Source organism: Colobus angolensis, unplaced genomic scaffold (assembly GCF_000951035.1).
Source record: "Colobus angolensis palliatus isolate OR3802 unplaced genomic scaffold, Cang.pa_1.0 Scaffold123, whole genome shotgun sequence".
In the NCBI taxonomy this organism is placed as follows: domain Eukaryota; kingdom Metazoa; phylum Chordata; class Mammalia; order Primates; family Cercopithecidae; genus Colobus; species Colobus angolensis.
The window spans coordinates 5,001,818-5,023,419 of record NW_012113475.1 but is presented as its reverse complement, the minus strand read 5'-3'; the positions used below and the strand labels follow the sequence as shown (position 1 = coordinate 5,023,419).

Below are 21,602 nucleotides of genomic sequence, written 5' to 3'. Positions count from 1 at the left end.
GTAGATTGCAAAAATTTTCTCCCATTCTGTAGGTTGCCTGTTCACTCTGATGGTAGTTTCTTTTGCCGTACAGAAGTTCTTTAGTTTAATTAGATCACATTTGTCAATTTTGACTTTCATTGCCATTGCTTTTGGTATTTTAGACATGAAGTCCTTGCCCATGCCTATGTCCTGAATGGTATTGCCTAGGCTTTCTTCTGGGGTTTTTATGGTTTTAGGTCTAACATTTAAGTCTCTAATCCATCTTGAATTAATTTTTGTGTAAGGTATAAGGAAAGGATCCAGTTTCAGCTTTCTACATAAGGCAGGCCAGTTTTCCCAGCACTATTTATTAAATAGGGAATCCTTTCTCCATTTCTTGTTTTTGTCATGTTTGTCAAAGATCAGGTGGTTGTAGATGTGTGGTATTATTTCTGAGGGCTCTGTTCTGTTCCATTGGTCTATATCTCTGTTTTGGCACCAGTACCATGCTGCTTTGGTTACTGTAGCCTTTTAGTATAGTTTGAAGTCAGGTAGTATGATGCCTCTAGCTTTGTTCTTTTGGCTTAGGATTGTCTTGGCAATGTGGGCTCTTTTTTGGTTCCACATGAACTTTAAAGCAGTTTTTTCCAATTCTGTGAGGAAAGTCATTGGTAGCTTGATGGGGATGGCATTGAATCTATAAATTACCTTGGGCAGTATGGCGATTTTCATGATATTGATTCTTCCTATCATGGAATATTCTTCAATTTGTTTGTGTCCTCTTTTATTTCATTGAGCAGTGGTTTTTAGTTCTCCTTGAAGAGGTCCTTTACATCCCTTGTAAGTTGGATTCCTAGGTATTCTATTCTCTTTGAAGCAATTGTGAATGGGAGTTCACTCATGAATTTCATATGGAGCCAAGAAGGAGCCTGTATAGCCAAGACAATCCTAAGGAAAAAGAACATAGCTGGAGGCATCGTGCTACCTGACTTCAAGCTATACTACAAGTTTACAGTAACCAAAACAGCATGGTACTGCTACCAAAACAGATATATAGATGATTTGAACAGAACGGAGGACTCAGAAATAGCACCATACAACTACAACCATCTAATCTTTGACAAATCTGACAAAAACAAGCAATGGTGAAAGGATTCCCTATTTAATAAATGGTTTTGGGAAAACTGGCTAGCCATATGCAGAACACTGAAAGCAGAATTCTTAAAAGGGGCAAGAGTATACATCCCAGCCAACCCAAAGTTTCAAAAAAGTTTTCCTTAATGCCGTTGTTTGTATCAAAAACAAAGGAACAAGTATCAATCGATTTTCTGTCACTATAGAATAGCTTAATTAGGACTAATAACTTAGTCATGTCTAAACAGTTCCAATGGGTCAAGTGTCCTGTTTAAGAAATAAAATAAAATTACTGGAAAAAACAGACAGAACGGAGGCAATACAAGCAGTAGTAACCTAAAGCCATTATTACAATTCAAATTATGCCTTACTCACATGGACATAATATTCATTAGTTTGAATGACAGTCAATCCCCTGCCAAATAAATGAACTATGAAACTTCTATTAGTAAATTTTGTGAAATTAATGCTCAAAACTATTCAAATTTAAATTATATAAAACCTAGTTACTGCTAAAAGAGAATGTGTAATCCCCTTGGGGCATCCAGATAGGCCTGAGAGAGCAAGATACATATCAGACTACAGAGAAATTTAGAGAGCAGAGAAAGCAGAAAATTTGAGGTGTCATGAAAAGCCCCTGGGATTTGTAATAAATTTGTCTGTGGTAGGTTTCCAATATAAATGGGTGAATGGCTTACTCTTTGAGTTTCTCCTATCTCTGTCTGCCTACTCATGCAATTTCTGTGAAACAAACCTTCACTATCTTTCTACTTAAAATTAAATCGTGACAATGAGACCTTGCTAAGAGAGTACCCATGTGAGAAAATGCTTCTTAATTCTGTGAATTCCTAATATAATTTCTTTTAATCATTATTACCATAGTACTAGGTCCTGGACATTAGTTACCACTAATGGTTGAAATTAGGAATTAGGTTGTTCAGAGGATGGTAAATACCACCACATCATATTGTTGAGTTTGAGCTGGATTGGAGTTTCATTGGGGTGTGTGTGTGTGTGTGTGTGTGTGTGTGTGTGTGTGTGTGTGTGTATCTGTTAGATATTGGAGTGATGCAGATTCCAGTGTGTCCCACTGTGGATGCTGTCTAGCAGAGTAGGAAGGAAACTAAACTTTGCCTCCTCTGTATCAGACACAGTCTTGAACTCCTAATCCAACCAATCCTAAGCATGTGGTCTAGAGATGACACCACAAACTCTCTGGGTCTCTTTATGAGCACATTCATGTCTGTGAATATTCTCTGAGAGTCTGGAGGCCAATAGAAGCTAAATTCCTCACAATTAGCTCTTTCCTCAAACATGGTAAGATAATTCACGCCAAGGTATTAGTCAGGGTTCTCCAGGGGAATATATGTATATATAAATATATATTTAAATACAAACATATACCATATACAGAGATTTGATATGAGAGATTGGCTCACATAATTATGGAGGCTAAAAAGTCCTAAGATTAGCTATCTGGAAACTAGAGAACCAGAAAAGTGAGTGGTGTAGTTTCAGTCTAAATTCAAGGGCCTAAGAAACAAGAGAGCCAATGATGTAAGTCTCAGTCTGAGTGTAAGGCCCGAGAACTGGGGGTCTGATGGTACAATTGCCAGCTGGAGTCTGAAGGCCTGAGAACCAGGAGTGTCATGTCTGAGTGCAAGAGAACATGAATTTCCCATTTTAAACAATTTTAAAGGAGCAAACTTACCCCTTCTCTGCCTTTTTGTTTTATTCAGTTCCCCCAACAGATTGGATGATGCCTATCCATATGGATGAGACAATCTTTACCCAGTACACCAATTAAAATGCTAATCTCTTCTGGAAATACATTATAGACAGATCCAGAAATAATGTTTTGCCAGCTATCTTCGGATCCCTTAGCCCAGTCAAGGTGACACATAAAATTAACCATCACAACAAGCAAACAGCTCAGATTTTATAGTCTTTCTAGAAAAGTCGTTCCTATTTCGACCAAAACTTGAACACAGAATTGTACCCCATCAGTCATCTTTGCTCCACTCTGGAGAGATTGCCATCATCCCAGCCACCAGAAGATATAGCTTCTTTTCTCTCCAAGAGGCAGTGAATGCTGCTTACCTGAGGTAGAACTCCAGAATTATTCTCAATCAACCAGCAGCTAACATTTCCAGAAGCTCAGAGTAACCCTAAACATCAGCAGATATGGGTTATTTTCTCTACTCTGCAGTGAAATCAGATGGGCTCGCTAAGAGGCTGAAACAATTTGGTTCACAGAATATACTTTTTAAGAGTGTAGGGTTTCCCTACCCATCAAGAGACCAGTGGGATCAACAATTTTGAGAGTCTAACTCAATGGTAATGTTAGAATGTATTAGACTGCATATCTGTCTCATGACTTTATGGTACAAGCTATTTTCTTGAAGACATATCAGAATAAAAGCCGATGGAGCTAAATGTATCGTGATTATATATTATAAATAAAGGAGAATGGGATAAAGAAATAAAAGCTGTTGTGTTCACAACATATTATTATTTCATAATACTTTCTTTTTTTTTCCGAGAAGGAGTCTCACACCATCACCCAGGCTGGAGTGCAGTGGTGTGAACTCGGCTCACTGCAAGCTCTACCTCCCAGGTTCACGCCATTCTCCTGCCTCAGCCTCCCGAGTAGCTAGGACTGTAGGCACCCGCCACCATGTCTGGCTAATTTTTCATATTTTCAGTAGAGACAGGGTTTCACCATGTTAGCCAGGACGGTCTTGATGTCCTGACCTCATGATCCACCAGCCTTGGCCTCCCAAAATTCTGGGATTACAGGCGTAAGCCACTGTGCCCGGCCCTACTTCATAATATTTTCTAGATTATCTCTATTATATAAACCTTCCAAGACACAATTAATTGTTAGAACTAAGATATTAAATGAAGATGGCAGATTTTCCAATTATGGGCTTAAACTATACAGACTGGATTTATTCAGGCTATGTTTACCACCAGATTTTCTGTCATTAGATTTCCATACAACTGTAGATATTATAGTTCTCAAGCCTTGATTAACAGACTTGTAGAATTTTGGAGTCATAAAGGACATTAAATGAAACAAAAAAGTTAGTGCTTCATGCTATCACTGTGATTGTCATGTATAATGCTCTGTCAACCACATCTAAAATTAAATTACTTTCACCATCTCACATAGCAGCTTCTTGTCAGAATAGCCACTAGACTTTGTATTTCTTGTGTTGGGTTGAAAATGAATTCTATTAATTCCTGTATATTTCTTAACAGGTATTATTTTTAATTTTCTCTTATTGTGTAAGCTACAAACATAATTTCAATTAAACCTTACAAAAATCCTGAGAGATAAGTATTATTATTCATATGTTACATGTGTTACATTCACATATTCCAGAACTTGAAACTCAGTTTGCTTTGAAGTCCAAAGATCACACAATCAGTAAGTGCCAGAGGCAGAATTTCAACCCAGGTATGTCTAACAGCAAAGGTTACGCGTTTTCCCACTACAGCCTGTTAAATGTAGTCTCGTTGTGAGAAAATAATCTTAAACCTACAAATACTAATAGTCTGAATAAACTTGTACTTTTATGGGTATTTCCATTTTACTTGTAATAATCAATTTGAATACCCACTATTTCCCTATTCAATACAAATTCTTGCAAACAAATTTATACATATATCTTGCTTAACCATTAAAATCATTGTTTATACTTTTGGTGATCAAGTGCCCAACTCCGATAGGAATGGAGGATAAAGAGTGTAACACCCACTAACATTCTAGTTAATTTAAATGCAAATAATTATGTTTCACGTAAATGAAAGAAAAATAAAGTTGCTAAACTTACCAATGCAGAGAAGAATCTTATGGATTCTTACATCAGTATGCACATGTATTCATTAGTTCATTCATTAAATACTTAACAAGCATCTATTATATGCCATTCATTAGGAATACAACAGAAAACATAGTTCTTGTCTCATGAAGTAACATTGTAACGGGAAAGACAAATTATAAAAAAGTAAGTTAATTAGATTTACATATACACATAGAAGAGAGTTATATGTATAATTATGTTGTCAGTTCACAATATTTTCTAGATTCTATTATATAAAACTTCCAAGACATGAATTCATTGTTAGAACTATGACAGTAAATAACTATGGCAGATTTTCCAATTATGGGCTCAAATTACAACTGGGTTTTATATTAGAAAGACTGATATAGCATCAGTTTGCAAAAAGTGCTTTAAGAAAACATAAAACAGGGCATTACCAAAACATAAATGTCATTTTAGATATTCCAGAATCAGAATACAAATAAAATGCTGAATATAAGTGCAATATTTAATCATTGGCTATCTGAAAGCAGAGGTGTTCTCTCCTCCTTATAAGTACAAAGCAATTAAAGATTTAGTCCATTAAAAATTGGTGTATTTTTAATAGATTACATATTATTTAATTATTTAATATATTATATAATATAATATCCTTTGCAAAGCAGTACATTAGGTTTGCCCAAGAACACAAAGTTGTAGACTTTGTGAATTTAAACCTGGAGAACCTGAATAAAGATTCTAAGTATATCTGAGAAACCACTGTACCTAGGAGCTAAAATATCTCTGCCGTATCATCTTATTTCACCAACTTATGAGAAAACACTTTTATGAAGATACTAAGCATTACAACGCAATTAAGATTGGTTGTGAAACCAGCTTTAATCAGCTTTTCCTAGCTTTATTCCCTGTTTGTGATGAAGTTCAAAGACATTAAGTCTAGAGTATTAAATTTTAATACTGGAATTCAGTCTACAATAATATGTGAGCAGCACTGGCAAACTTAACAAAACAAAGAAAAATCAGACAAATAAGCAAACAACATTACGTAAAACTCTTCTAATGAAAAACATGTATTGATTCCTTAATGTAGAGTTATTTACTTTAGTCTTTACTTTTTGTGTCTTCTTATAATAACTTTTACTCAAATTGTTTTTTTTTTTTAGAAATTCTATATAGTGATTAACAGAAACAGAAATAACAACATTCTTGGGCAAACTTTAAGGGTATAGAAAACCTTAACGATTTCAAAATTTGACTTTGAGTTTTACCTGAATTTATCTTCAAGGGTATATACAATGTGCTAACATGTTGATATACTATCTACTAAATAAGTACCACCTTATGACAAAGAAAAAGAACATGTAAAAATTATCAAAGTAAGAAAGTCCTTAATTTAGATGAACATCAGTGAGAAGTAAATAATCCCTTGCACATTCTCACCAAATTCAAAAAAAAAGAAACCATCATTCATACAATGCCAAGAGAGCAGAGACTAGCCCAAAAGTTGGGACTATGAATCCTTGGTACATCACACATTCAAACACTGAGCAGACCCAACCCTGTTTAGTTTATGAGACCTGACAGTACCCCTGCTTGAGGTGATAAGGCTGCAGGCTTTGTATACACTGAGCCACTGGCAGCAGAATCAACACTGACAACTTGACAGTTAGTCAACTGGAAAACCATTCACTCCTTTTGAGACATGGAGAAACTGGGAGTGGAACCTTCATTTTGGACACACATCTGGTAAATCTATACTGCAGTTATTTGTGTGGTGTTATTTTCCTTTGATAAGTATCTTTGAACACATTATTACATGTGTTAATACCTATGCAAAGGAACCGCCTCATTTATAAAATGAGCTGGCAAGCTACGAATTAGTCCATAATACTTTTTAAATTATTTGAACGCTAGATCTGGAGTTAAAAAAAAAAAGTAGTAATCAAATTGCAGCTTAGTAGAAAAATAATTGAGTTATAAAAATAAAAATTTCCAAATTAAGAATGCTTAAATTTTTAAAACAATGCAAAAAAATTTTCAAGTGTCAAAGGTATACAAGGCACCATAGAGTAAATATTTATAGTGCCTTTCACAATACCGCTATAGTGCCAGCTCACAGGAGCGTTTCAGCCCAGTTTGGGAGTTGGGGCATAGGAACATTAACAATGAAATAATTACAGGAGTTATTACTTAAAGACAAAGTAGATGTAATCTAATGTGTATGATTCACTATCATTTTAGTGGCATAGATTTAACCATTACAGACTCTGAATTCAGAGCAAGTTGAGGCAGCTATATTGACCTCAGAACTTGGTTAAATGGCACTGATTTTAGAAGGCTAAATGAAGCTCTCCTCTGCCACCCTCATAAACATCCCATGATGAGTGCCTAGAACCTACTCAGCCTTAGGATTATGAATTCAGTTATCTCCCTCCCCAACCATAATTTCGGGCTCTGAAGCTCTCTCATTTCATCCATATTAATATACAAGCTCTTCAGATGTGCTGAAGACACAGTAACCTCTTAGCCATACTTTGTTTCTGTTATACAGACTCTTCCTTTCTTCATTGCCATTCATGTTCAGTTTAGATTTTATGCTTTGTCACTTCAACCATCACCTGTCAATGTTCTTAACCTCACTGCCTCGTTGTACTGCTATCAAACACAAAGCAACACAACCCAAAACAAAAATAACCTGATGAAGCGTTAAGTCTACATTAATTTAAATTTATTCAGTCTGCTCAATGCTGCTGGACAAACATACACAACTGTGTAGATTAGTACCACAGTGATTTCTTGATCTCTAGCCTCATGTGAGCCAACAGCCCTGCCTGGCATTTCTTCAGTATTCCCTAGTCACCTCTCCTATTTGCCATAGCAGCTATTTCGAAACTTCTCCACTGTCGTTAAACCTCCAGTCTCACTATTGCCAATGCCTTCTGCTACATTTTCCCAATTAGAAGATAATCTTGCCTCCTACTTCTCCAAGAAAAGACTATTTCTTTCTTTCTTTCTTTTTTTTTTTTTCAGACAGATTCTCGCTCTGTCGCCTGGGCTGGAGTGTAGTGGCCGGATCTCAGCTCACTGCAAGCTCCGCCTCCCGGGTTTCACCGTATTAGCCAGGGTGGTCCTCTATCTCCTGACCTCGTGATCCGCCCGTCTCGGCCTCCCAAAGTGCTGGGATTATAGGCTTGAGCCACCGTGCCCGGCCGAAAGGACTATTTCTTAACAATTATCTTAACTTCCTAACATCAAACATAAAGACTTGCTTGCAAACACAGAATTCTTTTCTTACCCCCACCCCTCAACACTCTGGAAAATAATGTTCCCCGGTATCTACAGTTAAGAACTCTGTCTAATTCTTGATCCAATTCTCTCTTTTCCCCTACTGTTTCTCTATCAATGATCACCTTTCTTTCCTATATCTTCATTTTCTTCTTCACTACTGGGTTGGTCTGTGAGCATTCAAATATACTCAAATCTCTTACATTGTAAAAAAATCTCTCCCCAAAACTTCAGAAAGCCATTTAATTACTACCCAAAATATTCACTTTTTTTTCTTTTTACTTTTCTAGTGTTGCTATAAACATATGGCATTACTCCTCTACTAAAAATTTCACTCATTAATGAAAATTAACCACAACTTCTTGTGATGTACTAGACACGATTCTCTATGCTTCACCTTACTAGCTCATTTAAATTAGGCCAGCATACCTTAGCATCAAAATCCAACAGAAAGGACAGCTTTAGGCGACCTCATTCATAAGTATCAATATAAAACCCTTATGCAAGGTGGTAGCAAATCAAATAATATTATGTAAACATAAGCATAATTATAATTTTATATATGTATAAATAATTCTATATAAAAATATCCCAGGAATGTCTGGAGCTTCCTTAAACTGATCTAAGTTAATTATAAATATACACATATATAGTAGTATAGTGGTATAGTGTTGAACGTTTTTTCTCTGAGATTGATAACGATCCAAAAATACCTACTATTGTTATTTCCATTCAATATCATCCCTAGAAGGTGTAAAATAACAAAAGAAGAGACAAAAACTCTTATTAATTGCAAATGACAACACAATTTGCAGAAAATTCATGAGAATCTACAGATAAATTATCAGAATTAGAGGTCTGAGCAAGAGTGCTGGATATAACATCAATATAAAATATCGATATTATTTGTATACACAGCAGCAAACAGAAAATGACATTTTAGAAGATACCATATTACATTCATAGACTATAATGCCACTCAGTAATATAAATTAAAAGACAAACGAGCAAAATTATTGACACATGAAAATAAGAATGTACCTTAAATGTTGAGAGAAAAAAGACACAAATGTGTAAATACTAATTATCCATTTATATAAACTTTCAGACCAAGCAAACTGTCCGTGCTTCTCAGAATAAAAACAGGAATAATTGCACTTTCTGAGTGACAGAAACATTCTGTAACATGACCTTGTTAGTGGTTCAACTGGTGAATGCGATTGCTCTAAGTCATTGTGCACTTAAATTATATCTCAATAAAACAAATGAAGAGTATTGAAGAGTAAAATTTTACTTTTTTCTCACCTCATATATAAAAAAATCTCCTAGAAAGATAAAAGACATTACTTTGAAAGACAAAACTATAAAACCCCTGGAACATAATTGAGCATAATATCTTCATGACTCTGGGGGATAGGGAGTAATTTCTTAGATAATGCTGAACAGCAATAATAATAAGGATGAAAATTCATAGCTCTTCTAAATTTAAAGATATTACAAATGGCATTGAAATAAAATCCACAGAGAGGAAAACAAAACTGACAAAAAATTAAATGATAAAACACTCAAATTCAGAATATATACATAACTTCTAGAATCAATTATAAAAAGCAAAAGACACCCCCTCCAAAAAATAGCCAAAAAAAACAAAGTAAATGAGCAATTAACTCAGAAACATCTGAAGAGCCTAAATATGTAGGAAAAGATGCAGACATTTTCATAATCAGGGAAATGGAAATGGAAATCATGAGGATACATCATTATATACACCCAATAAGTTAATACAATTTTAAGTCTTACACATTCAAGATTTGATTAGAATGTGGGGCAATGCCTGCACTGCTGGTGGTATGTAAATTAGTAAATCACTATGAAAATGGGTTTGATGTTATATGGTAAAAGTTCAAGATATGGTTTCTTGTATTGCAGCAGTTCTACCTCTGGATACAAAATCTACAGAAATACACCTACAAGCATAAAAGTATCCAAGATGCATATCCAAGAATTTTTGTAACAGCAGCTTACAGCAGTCTAAAAATGGAAACTGTAGTGGTTTGGGACACATCCATACAACAGAAAACAATACAGCAATATAAGTGAATAAACTGCCACTCCAAGTAACAAGGATCAATAACATAAACATACTGTTGAACACAAGAAGCAAGAAAAAAAGGATATATGCATTCTTGAGACCATTCATAAGTTGAGACATTGACAAAACAATTATATAAGAATGTAAACAGAGGTGATAAAAATATATTTTAAATGCAAATAAATTAGCATCATAAAAATCAGTCTAAATATTACCCTATGGATAAGGATGGTCTGACTGTAATCCGAGAGAAGCATATGGGAGTGTTGAGAATCCTGGCTATTTTATATTTCTTGACCGTAGTAATAGTTCTTTCCTTTAAAATAATTTCACTAAACTTTGAGTTTTATGCAGTTTTCTATATATTTCATATTATTCATTATAAAACAAAAATTTAAAATGCATCAAGATAGTTTCATCCACATTAGCATGAATTTATTGAGAAATTTGTATTGCGAATAACTCCTCACTCCATTCTGTCTAGGTTGTTTTGCATCTTACATCTCAGTATTAAATACCTACTGAAGAACCTCTTACCCTTAATGCAGTCAACTTTAGACAGTTAGAAATTTACGGTTACCAGCTCTGCAATATACACTCAATTATGTTAGGTTTTTCCTTACCAAATATATATATATGATTTGATATATTTCCCTACCAAATATATGTGTGTATATATACACATATATGTGTGTGTGTGTATATATATATGTGTGCATGTGTGTGTATATATATACATGATTTGGATTTGCTGTATATATAAATATATATGCATATTTGCTATATATATATATACAGCAAATCCAAATCATATATATGAGACACATGTGTGTGTGTGTGTGTGTGTGTGTGTATGTGTATAAAAACATCATTTATATAAGGGCGTTTGTATTTCTCCTTGAGAAAGTTATTGTTCCAGTATTTCATGAAACACCACTATTGGCACTCAGCTTCTTCTTACATGTGATAAGTAGTATACAACGAGAGTTCATTTTCTGCAAACTATTTTCTTCATATTACATGACACACACAGAAGGTAAGATACTGTAATGTCACATCTTGCAGTAGACTTTCTGTCTTACTATATGAAATTTATCCAAGCTCTTATTCTCATTTTGTACATGATGCAAGTTAAAAATCAAGCAGCTATAAATTGTATAAATATTAAATTTACTATTTTATAAAAATTATTATTATAACAAATGAAAGATGATGCTATTTCCCTAGGCAAGATTCAGATTACTTTTTTTCCTTTACATTATTCTAAGTCAGAAATTGAATTTCTTGCTTAATACTTCTGGTAAATAAATATTTAAAGTCATTTCAATGCCTAATTTCCCCCCAACCCTGCTTTCTCTTTCAAACTACAATATTGACTTTAATGGGTGCTGTGATCATATTGCATGGAAAACAATCAAGCAAAACCATAGTACAGGAAAAAGCATATTAATCAGCGTGTCTTATCTTACTTTGCGAACACCTCTGCCAAGCTCTTCTCCATAGTTGGTTCCAAGGATTTCAAAATGGACATTGGGATTGCCTCCATTTTCTCCAAATTCTAGCTCTCCAGTCAACCCACTAACTCCACCCTAAAGGAGAGAACAGATACTGATGTAAAATTTCAGAAGTAAAAAAAATAAATAAACATAAAAGGAAGTTTTAGGAACTCTACTTCTATCTATGAAATAATACTTAAAGTATGCAATTTTAACAGACTGCTTTTTAAAATAGGTACACAGCATAAACAGGAGTACAGTTGAACTAACTTTGGAAATTCCTTAATCCAACCTCATCTATTTTTCATAAAAACAGAAATTTAGACCCCAAAAGTCAAGTGACTTCTCAAAATGAAACCATGTTAGAGCTCAGACTAAATTTCAGGCTCAAGTTTTTGCCACCATACCTTGTGACTTGAATGGATCCATGAGTCAGAAAACAAGATGCTTCTGTAGTGCATAAAATCTATTTAAGATAGGTATCAACATCTTCTTTGTTCTAGCACAATTCCATTCCAATTTCATCTAAAATTATACCTGGGGATCTTAAAATCCATGGTTTCTAGATTATTAGAAGCTTATTATTTTGCACCTTCTTTAAATATATTTTCCAAATCAAAAATAAAAGAAAGCTAAATTAGGCTTGAAAGCTGTTTTTGCTTTTAACGGGTAGTGCTGGCTGTTGAGATTCACTGGGAATTCCAAGCTTCATCTTTCATTCAACATGACAGATGTTCATTTATCCAACAGATGGCAATGTAGGTCATACTTCTCTCTTTCTTGTTTATCATTCTTTTCTCAGTTTAGTTTATCAGCCTTCATATTATTTAGGATTTTACCAATGAAAACCACACTCCCAGTCACTTCAATGCTAAAATATGTCTAACATAAAATTTTGGCCTGGTAATGACATTTATTTAGAAAACAAATGATCTCAGTTTTGTAAATCGTTTTAATTATCACTTCTAAGATGTTGGTATTTAAATATATCTCACTTGACATAACCTGCAACTCTGTTTCCAGCCTTTTCCATCTGGTATTAATATTATGCTGCTTGCTTTTCCTTCTACTCCATCTGTGCCTTGTAGCCCAATCACCTGATGCAAAGTTCATGATGAATTCAATAAACTATTTTTGATTGATGTTTTCCTACTTGAATCACTAATTTTAATATTTAATCTATTGTATTTTTATAACAGTAATAATCAACAAAATTAATTCTTCACTATTATTCCCTAATCAGCCAAACTATTATCTAGTTTTATTAATAAAAATCCTAGTGGATTTGATATGTCAATACTCTTTTCATATATGATTTAGCAGTCAAGAAGATAGGTCACACTTCCTGGGTTTCACGAATGGCTTCAGGATCTGCTAGCTGTGTAAACCAGGCTAAGCCATTTCATTTATGCCTCAATCACTAGATCTGTTAAATGGGAAAATAATAGTGCCTACATTAGAAGATTATTCTGACTCTTATAATTCATGTACAGAATACTGAAAAGTTCTTGACATGTGGTGAGAGCTTAAATACTATGATTATTATCATCATTACTTCCACTGTTACTTAATTCTTTATTTCTGGAGGATTTTTAGTTCATATAGAAATTGTTGGCATAATCTTGTTTTTTAATTAAAATTCACTGGGTTTGCCAAAAATTATTATATGCTTAAATATTTAGATGGCTTTGGAAAATATTTTTGCAAATCTCAACTCAGTTACATTTCATTGGTTAGTTTGGGGAGGAAAAAGTTAAAGCAGCTGGTCTAGAATGTATTCATTCCTTTCCCTGGTGTATGGACAGGGCAGCAACTGAGGGTGAAGGTTGGGTCTAATTCCTGACAACTGGAACTCCAGGTAAATAGACTAGTAATATTTACTAGGTGGGAAATCCCTTAGCAGGATATCCCAGGCTAAAGAAATACTGTAGTAAATAAACCCAACATCTACGGATTGATGGTTTGTGGCTCCTCAGAAAATGTCCTGAAGCTTTACATTTTTTAGGGTAAAAATGGAAATGTTTCATAATGTAAATCCTCCCTGTGGTGAGAAGTAAACCTACGAAACCCTCCTTGGAGACAGAATCAGCATTTCCAGTGTGGGAAGAAAGAACCTGGGGAACGACGCAGAATGTCTCCTACTTTTTCTGCTTTGCGCCCTTTGCTTGCCTGTACTTTTGATAAGGGCAATGTATCTGATTTTTGCCAATCTATTCCAGTCTGCGCTCACTATTAATATCTCAAAATATCCAATTATATTTTAAAGACTGAAGTGCAGTGCATCTTATTATCATTAGTATCTCCAAATGACAAATACTGTAGGAATTTGATTGACAAGTATAGCTTATATTATTACAAAAAGTTCTACTTGTATTCAGAATATTTTATAAAGGTTTTTCTTGTCCATAACCACACATCTACCTGAATAATATCTTCTAATTATATCAGAATCTTAAATTTCTGTTTTAGTAGCTTATTTCTAGGAAAAATATATCATATATCAACATGATTGCTACATAAAGACTACCATAACCCTAAAATGTTTACACATTTGAGCACTAGACTAATCTGGTGTTGTGTTATTATTCTCAATCAATACCTACGTGGCCACTCCAAGTCATGCCTTTATCCTTTACTTTATCTTCCACTGAATGACTTAGTTACTTGAAAAAGGTACAGAAAACAATAAATCGGGGAACTTGCATTGAGTTTGCTACAGCGTTTACTTACCTTGCTCAACTTTTTGACTTTGTAATTTATTTTCCTTATGCTATATTCCTAATGAGCTGTTGGCATGTAAAATCAATGAAACCTTCCCTCATGAAGATGTCAGGGATGACGGAGAGGTCAGTATTTCAAGCAAGTAAACCTTTTAACTAAAACCTATTGTTATATCACCCAGACCTAACCTCTCTGATTTTTGATTGCCATAGAAAATTCCAGCGCTTTAAAGCTTTTTTCTATCTATCCTCAAATTAACCTTGAAAACAGAGCCTTGGTGAAAATGTGTGCTGGTCAAGGGGTAATGAATGGTCATTATTTTTGTGCATGCATGGTTGTATTTTTTTTATTTCTTGGTGATGCAGCAGATTTTCAACAATATAAGCTAATGGGACATTGGTAGTATGAATAACACATACAAATAATTTCTAAATGTCCTTTAAATTGGCAGTAAAAATTGCTGCCAGAGTAAATCTTTTTAAAAATATGAAATAAAATTTGTTTTAATTTCATCCATCCACTTGATATATAAATACCAGCAGACATTAAATATCGAGGGCAAAGAATAGAAAAATTAAAAGAGGAGAATCAGAGGTTGGGAATAATTTACCACTGGACAATGAGTTTCTAAAAGGCAAAATGTATTATTCCCCTATGGCTAGGAAAGGTTGGGGAAAAGGTAAAAAAAAAAAAAAAATTACTGAGACTTTATGTCATTCTGTTTATGATGAAGAAGGATCTTTTCCTACACTGGAAATAACAAAGGAACTTAAGAATTACTTTTGGAGGATCACGTGGGACATCAAATATTTATCATACTTGCCTAATTTCCTTATACTTATTCCTAAGTTCCTTGTAACCTGCAGATGTGTGTGGGAACCAAGGATAATCTGTTAATATAAGCATGGGCCCAGCAAGGCAGTGAACACTCTGGGAGGTGCCAGACTCAGTAGGGAGCCCTGATGCCTTCATGTTTCATCAGCATCAGGTTCAGAGAGAAAAACTCCTAACAAGAAAAATGCCACATTTTCTACCCAACAAAGAAATATTTTTATGGATAAACAGAAATTAAGATACAAGATGGGGGAAAAAAAAAGACAAATACAAAGAACCTAATTTATGTGAAATATCTAGGAAAATTTGAGTTGCCATGTAACATTGTGTGTGTGTATATATACATATATTTGCATATATACATATACACTCAACTAGTCATTCATAGTAGAAACTCACAGCTAGCTGAGAAGTAAACAGGAAGTTACAAGCATTGTGATCATGCTGTCTCCATCTTAGGGGCTCCTTAGGCTTAGTCAACCAGTTAACTGCGGAACCCAAACTGAAACCTTCATCTTGAGTCTCATATTTTTTTCCTTTGGACTATGTAAACTGTGTGTTCAATATAACATATTATATCATAGTGAATTGCTCAGAAGTGCATGTTGAATTGAATTAAATTAAATCTATTCCACTTTACCTACTTTATGATTAAAATGACCTGAAGCTGGAGTGTATCTTGGTGAATCGACAAGAGGTCTGTTCCAAGAGCATGGATGGCAGTTTTTAAATCCCCTATGACAAAAAGTTTATTTGCACACATTTTTTAAAAAGGCTACCTTATATTTCACGACAATATTATTTGTGGTAAACCAGATTATGTTTTCCTAAATTCTCTCTCTTTCCTTCGGATTTCTAAATTCTAAATGATACATAATGCTTTCCACAAAAAGTAATGTCTCCATTTCTTTAAGTATGCAGACTTTTTAAAATCCCACAAAACCAAACATGACAACTTACTAGAGCTCATTTTGTCCCAACCATTAATCTAGGAATTATTATTTTAATCTTTGTCTTCCTCACATACTTATGTTAAATCACCAAACCTTATTTCAATCCTGTAAATATCCTCAAGGATATCTACTTCTATCCATCCCATGGCCCATACCCTAACCAGGTCTTCTCTAAGTAAGAGGATTAGCCTCTTCATTGGTGTTCTGTCATGCAGTCAGTCTGGTTCAATGGCAGTTGCAGAATTCTCTACTTGGCAGGCATGGGATAATCTGATTTTATCACCACCCCGTTTAAAATACTTCAGTGTCGGCTGGATGTGGTGGCTTATGCCTGTAATTCCAGCACTTCGGAAGGCTGAGACAGGTGGATCACCTGAGGTCAGGAGTTTGAGACCACTTTGCCCAACATGGTGAAACCCTGTGTCTACTAAAAATATGAAAACTCGCCGGGTGTGGTGGTGCGTGCCTGTAATCCCAGCTACTCAAGAGGCTGAGGCAGGAGAATCACTTGAACCTAGGAGGCAGAGGTTACAGTGAGCTGAGATCACGCCACTGCACTCCAGCCTGGATGACAGAGCGAGACTTCATCTTAAAAAAAAAAACAAAAACCTTCAGTGTCACGTTATTCCTTGAATAAAGGAATGAAGTTTGGAAATTTCAACATCATTTATCGAACCCTTGGTGGTCTTTCCCCCTTTTAGCTAATTAGAAACCATATCTCTATTCTGTCTCTATTCTGGCTGCCTTGGGCTTATTTCAGATGCTTCGGTGTGTTGAGCTCTCTTTCCTACAAGCCTGGAAACATTCTATTTCATTTGTGTGAAACATTCTTCCTTCTCCTTTCCTGGAATACTCTTAATTTTCCTTTCTTAGCCTAAACATTTTCACTTATCTATCACTCTCAGGCCTACGTAGCCCTCCCATGACATATTTCTATAACAGTTGGTATTTACCCTTTTGTAGAACAAATCATGCTTGTAATTATTTTTGATATTTCTATTTTCCTTCCTTATTCTCTGATCTTGTAGTACAGCATATGGTAGTATTCAATAAATATTTGTTGAATGAATAAATTACCATGTAAGAATTGGTATAATTTCAGTATTTTTATCAGTTCAAAAAATACTCTTTGAGGTATCAACATATATCAAGATAACTATCAGATATCATATTGATATATGCTGGGCTCAACATATATCAATATGAGAAAATGTACTGGTACTTAAATATTTGAAATATTGCATAAACTGATATTTTCTGTTTTCCCACATTCCATATTAAGAACAATTACAAAACTTTTAACAGAAATTGATCAATTAAGACAATGCAAAAGAATTTGATTTAAGGATCTATTAAATTTTAGTTCACTTACTAATATAGAATACACAGAAAATGGTCAGTGATTTTATATGCAATCACTTAATTTTGAATCTAAGATTTTTCTTAGTTTTTAAAAAACTTAAATGAAAGAGGTAAAGGTGTTCTTTCTAACATTCAGGTCTGATTTTATCCAAAAATTATTTAGTGTCTTACATTTACCCACAAAATAATTGTTTTTCCTAAATCACTTTCCAGTCAAAACAATTTTATGTGTTCTCTGCACTCTGGTAAATTAATCAACTTTTGTCACTGTACAAATGATTTATTCTAATATATATGTCAGCTACAGCATTCTACCACCTGAAAAATCCTCCTTCCATAGCTTTATATATCCTAAGCCTGCTAGTTTTCAAATTTCCATTAAGATGCTATCAGTTCCATGCAAATCTTTCTAATCTATTTTCTAAGTTGTGTTCTCAAGAAAACAGGTCTGAGATGGAGATTTGCTTGTATGCAGGAGATTTATTTGAAGTGCTATTGAGAGAGCACTTGCAATGGAGTGAGGGAAGAGGGACTAGACAGAGAAAGAAATGAAAGCCTGATGCAAATACAATACCAGTTTAAGTCATCCAATGGACCAGTCTATAGATAACCCTTCAGACTTGCCCCATGAAGAAAGGAACTTAGACATTTCTAGTTTTGTAATGACTGTTCATTGGATCCATGCTGTCCCTAGAAAGAGGGTGTAGCAATTTCTGTTCATGGCAATTCCTGAACAGAGGCTCAGATGTCTTTCCTGGCTGTGAAGCAACTATCTCAGTGTGTTACCACAGCACATTACACTCTTCTCTAAGATTCTACAGTATCCTATATTTATCACATTTGGGTCCTTTTGTTGTTTCTGGCCTCAGAGTGTAGCTCTTTGTATAGTTAGTCAATATTCACTACTGGTCTCTAAATTTCCTCTTTTTTTTTTTTTTTTTTTTTTGGTGGTGGGTAATCCCATAAAAGAATTTGCAAATTTGCACAGAACATTCTACAGTATAGACATTCGATAAATACCTGTTAAAAGAGTGATGAATACATGAATGAAGTGCCCTCTTGGAAATTGTTTCAGTATTAAAAATGTTAACACTAAGAAAAGAATGAAAAATGATTTCTATTTAAATATAGTAGACTTCTGTAAATAAAAACAGGCTACTCGTGTTGCAATGACATGGCACTAATTCCAAGAAGGTAGATCTGCACTGGGTAAATTGATTTCTAAATATCCCAGGGGAGTGGTTTTCAAATTGTAGTTCTAAGAACTGATTGTGGTGGGAGTCTGTGGAAATCCTCTCCTACTCTTTTCCTTAGCAGCTGAAATTTATTGATTGTATTTATACAGTTTAAAAAGTTTGAAAGCTTGCTCTAGGTTACATAACACTAACAAATTTAATTATACAACATGAAAACTCTTTCCCAATATATAAATACAGTTTTCATGAGAGGCTACAACAATATAGCTTCTTATAATAAACTAAAAATTGAAAACCAAGCCATATTAAAACTTAAATATGGTTTATTTAATATTAACCGAGGGTGTTTATTCCTGTAATTTCTTGGTGTGCATGTTTAGCCAGTGACTTTGACAAGAGTGAACAAAAATGATTGCCATGAACAACAAAATTGGTAAATGGCACAGTATACAGACACCAAATTAGAAACCAAAAAACCTGGTATTTAAAGCTAGTTAGCTACGCAACACTTAGTACATCATTTAATTTTTCTGAAGATCGGTTTTCTATACCTAAACATGGAGTAAAAAGGTTAGATTAACTTTACTGTGACTTGCTACTCTGTAACTGCATAAGTTACTAATAAAAATGTAAAAGAACTTAAGTGCATAATATAGTAAAACAAAAATAGAAGAATACTTTCTTTACAAAATTTTAAAAAATCCTCTTTTCAGATAATGCCCCTGGTGTGTTTAAGAGTATACTTGTTGCATGCTGCTTTTTAAGTCTATGTCAATACGTACAGTATTAGAATTGGAGTGACTAATTTTATTTGACAATGATATCAATCTGTATTTAAAAAATACAAGAGAACCAGTAAATAAGTTTGGAAAGTTGATCAGGTCAGTCATAAAATATATGAAACATCAATATCTTCTTTTAACACTATAATAACTAGTTTGAAAATCTAATGGAACATATCTCATTTATGATAGCATGCACACACACACGCACATGCACACACACACGCATGCACACACACACATCCTATAAAATTGTAGAAACAAATACAATGAAAATATGTGTGAAGGACACTATAAATCTTTAATCAGGGTTACAAAAAGCTGACTATATGGATAGATGCCATGTTATAGATGGAAAGACTCAACATTTTTGAAACTATAATTTCTTCAAAAATATTATACAACATCCATGTAAATAACAATGGCACAGGGCTGCTGATAATATTTGGCAGAAATTAACATGCAAGCATTAACCACTAATTTTTAAAAAAGAATAAAAATGAGGCACTTATTCTACCAATTCAAACAATAAATTGTAAAGCTCAGGTACACAAGAGTACCTGAGAAACAGCAACCTTGCCCATTAGTAGCATTTACACTACTATGTCAATGACATGATTTTTAATTCTTTTGTTTCATTCCCCATAATAAGAACATAAATTAGGGATAGGAACTTGTTCTCTTCTTGCTTGTAATTTGTGCAGCAGCACACAGATTTGTAATGTGTATGTAGCATGCCCTTAATATAGGCATTTTGTATTTACTTGAATGTAATTAAAAAATTTATCACTAGAATATTCCCATTGTAATAAGGAGCCTAACCTCATTTGTGTTGCTGGCTACTGACTTCTTTTTAAGCCTTACCCTCCCTTTCTTTGACCCCACATCTCTACAGTCTGATTAAGACAGACCATCCTGCACCTACTTATTTGACACCTGTGGAAAACCGGACCTTCTCAAATCTCCAGCCCACATGAGTGGAAACCTTTTCCCAGCCCTAACCTCTAGTCACCAAAAAGGCCCAGGCAACTCCCTCTGTTTTGCCCAAACCAGCCTGAATCTGGTTGGGGCCATTCTGCTCTTCCTGGGAGTCTCTATGTGAATAATGAACTTTCTTTCTCACTTGATGTGTGGAGTATCATCAGCACTGACATCTAAACAGGTGACCAAAACCACACATATGATGCAGAAAGGAATACAATTTTTAAAAAAAGCCATTTTAAAGTCAATTTGACATATGAGACAAAAATATAAAATTGAATACTTGTAATCATGTATATTATTCAAACTGAGTTTCTTGACACAAAGAATGGATATATTTCTTTAAAACGTGACACTAGGGCAGAAGCTGAGAGGGACAAATGTACACATAGTCCCACAAAATAAAATTTCATAATTATTGTATTAAATAATTGTTTGGGTTATAAATTTTCTAATAGCAGTATCTTATATATTAAATTTCTACATGAGAAATATTGACATATTATGGTGTCTCTCTTTCCTTCCTCCTGATCCTCTCACTAAATAAGTGTTTCCTAAGCAACCTACTAATCTATTATTTTGTCTTTGTATGAAAGCTTCAGAAGAATAAATATATTCAGGTTCCTGCATCCTAGCCAAACCATGAATTAATAAATTGGCAGGATTAGAATCATGTTCAACAACCTCCCTTGGATTTATACCTGTCAGCTCTCTACATAGATGAGGCTGGAAGATTTTGGCAACACCTTGAAGCTAGATTAGACTTATTCATTTTTCAGTTGAAAAGTCTTTCTCTGCCAATATATTCAATACATTTAATCCTCAAGTACTTTTGTTGATAACAGCCAAAATTCTCATTAAAATTTTCCTTGGCAAAGAAGACACAACATCACGATGGTTTGAAATCCCCACCAAAACTCATCTTGAAATGTAATTGCCATTGTAATGGTATTAAGAAGTAGACACTTTCAGAGA

General features: G+C 34.2%; 1 protein-coding gene across 2 annotated transcripts in view; it reads right to left on the bottom strand.

The window, feature by feature from the left end:
• GRID2 (glutamate receptor, ionotropic, delta 2) overlaps positions 1 to 21,602 on the bottom strand; it is a 1,517,061-nt gene that overhangs the window by 541,012 nt on the left and 954,447 nt on the right. For both annotated transcript variants that reach the window (XM_011932743.1, XM_011932751.1), the window contains one exon: positions 11,772 to 11,891. In XM_011932743.1, coding sequence (XP_011788133.1) covers positions 11,772 to 11,891 — 120 coding nt within the window. The remainder of the gene's footprint in view (positions 1 to 11,771; positions 11,892 to 21,602) is intronic.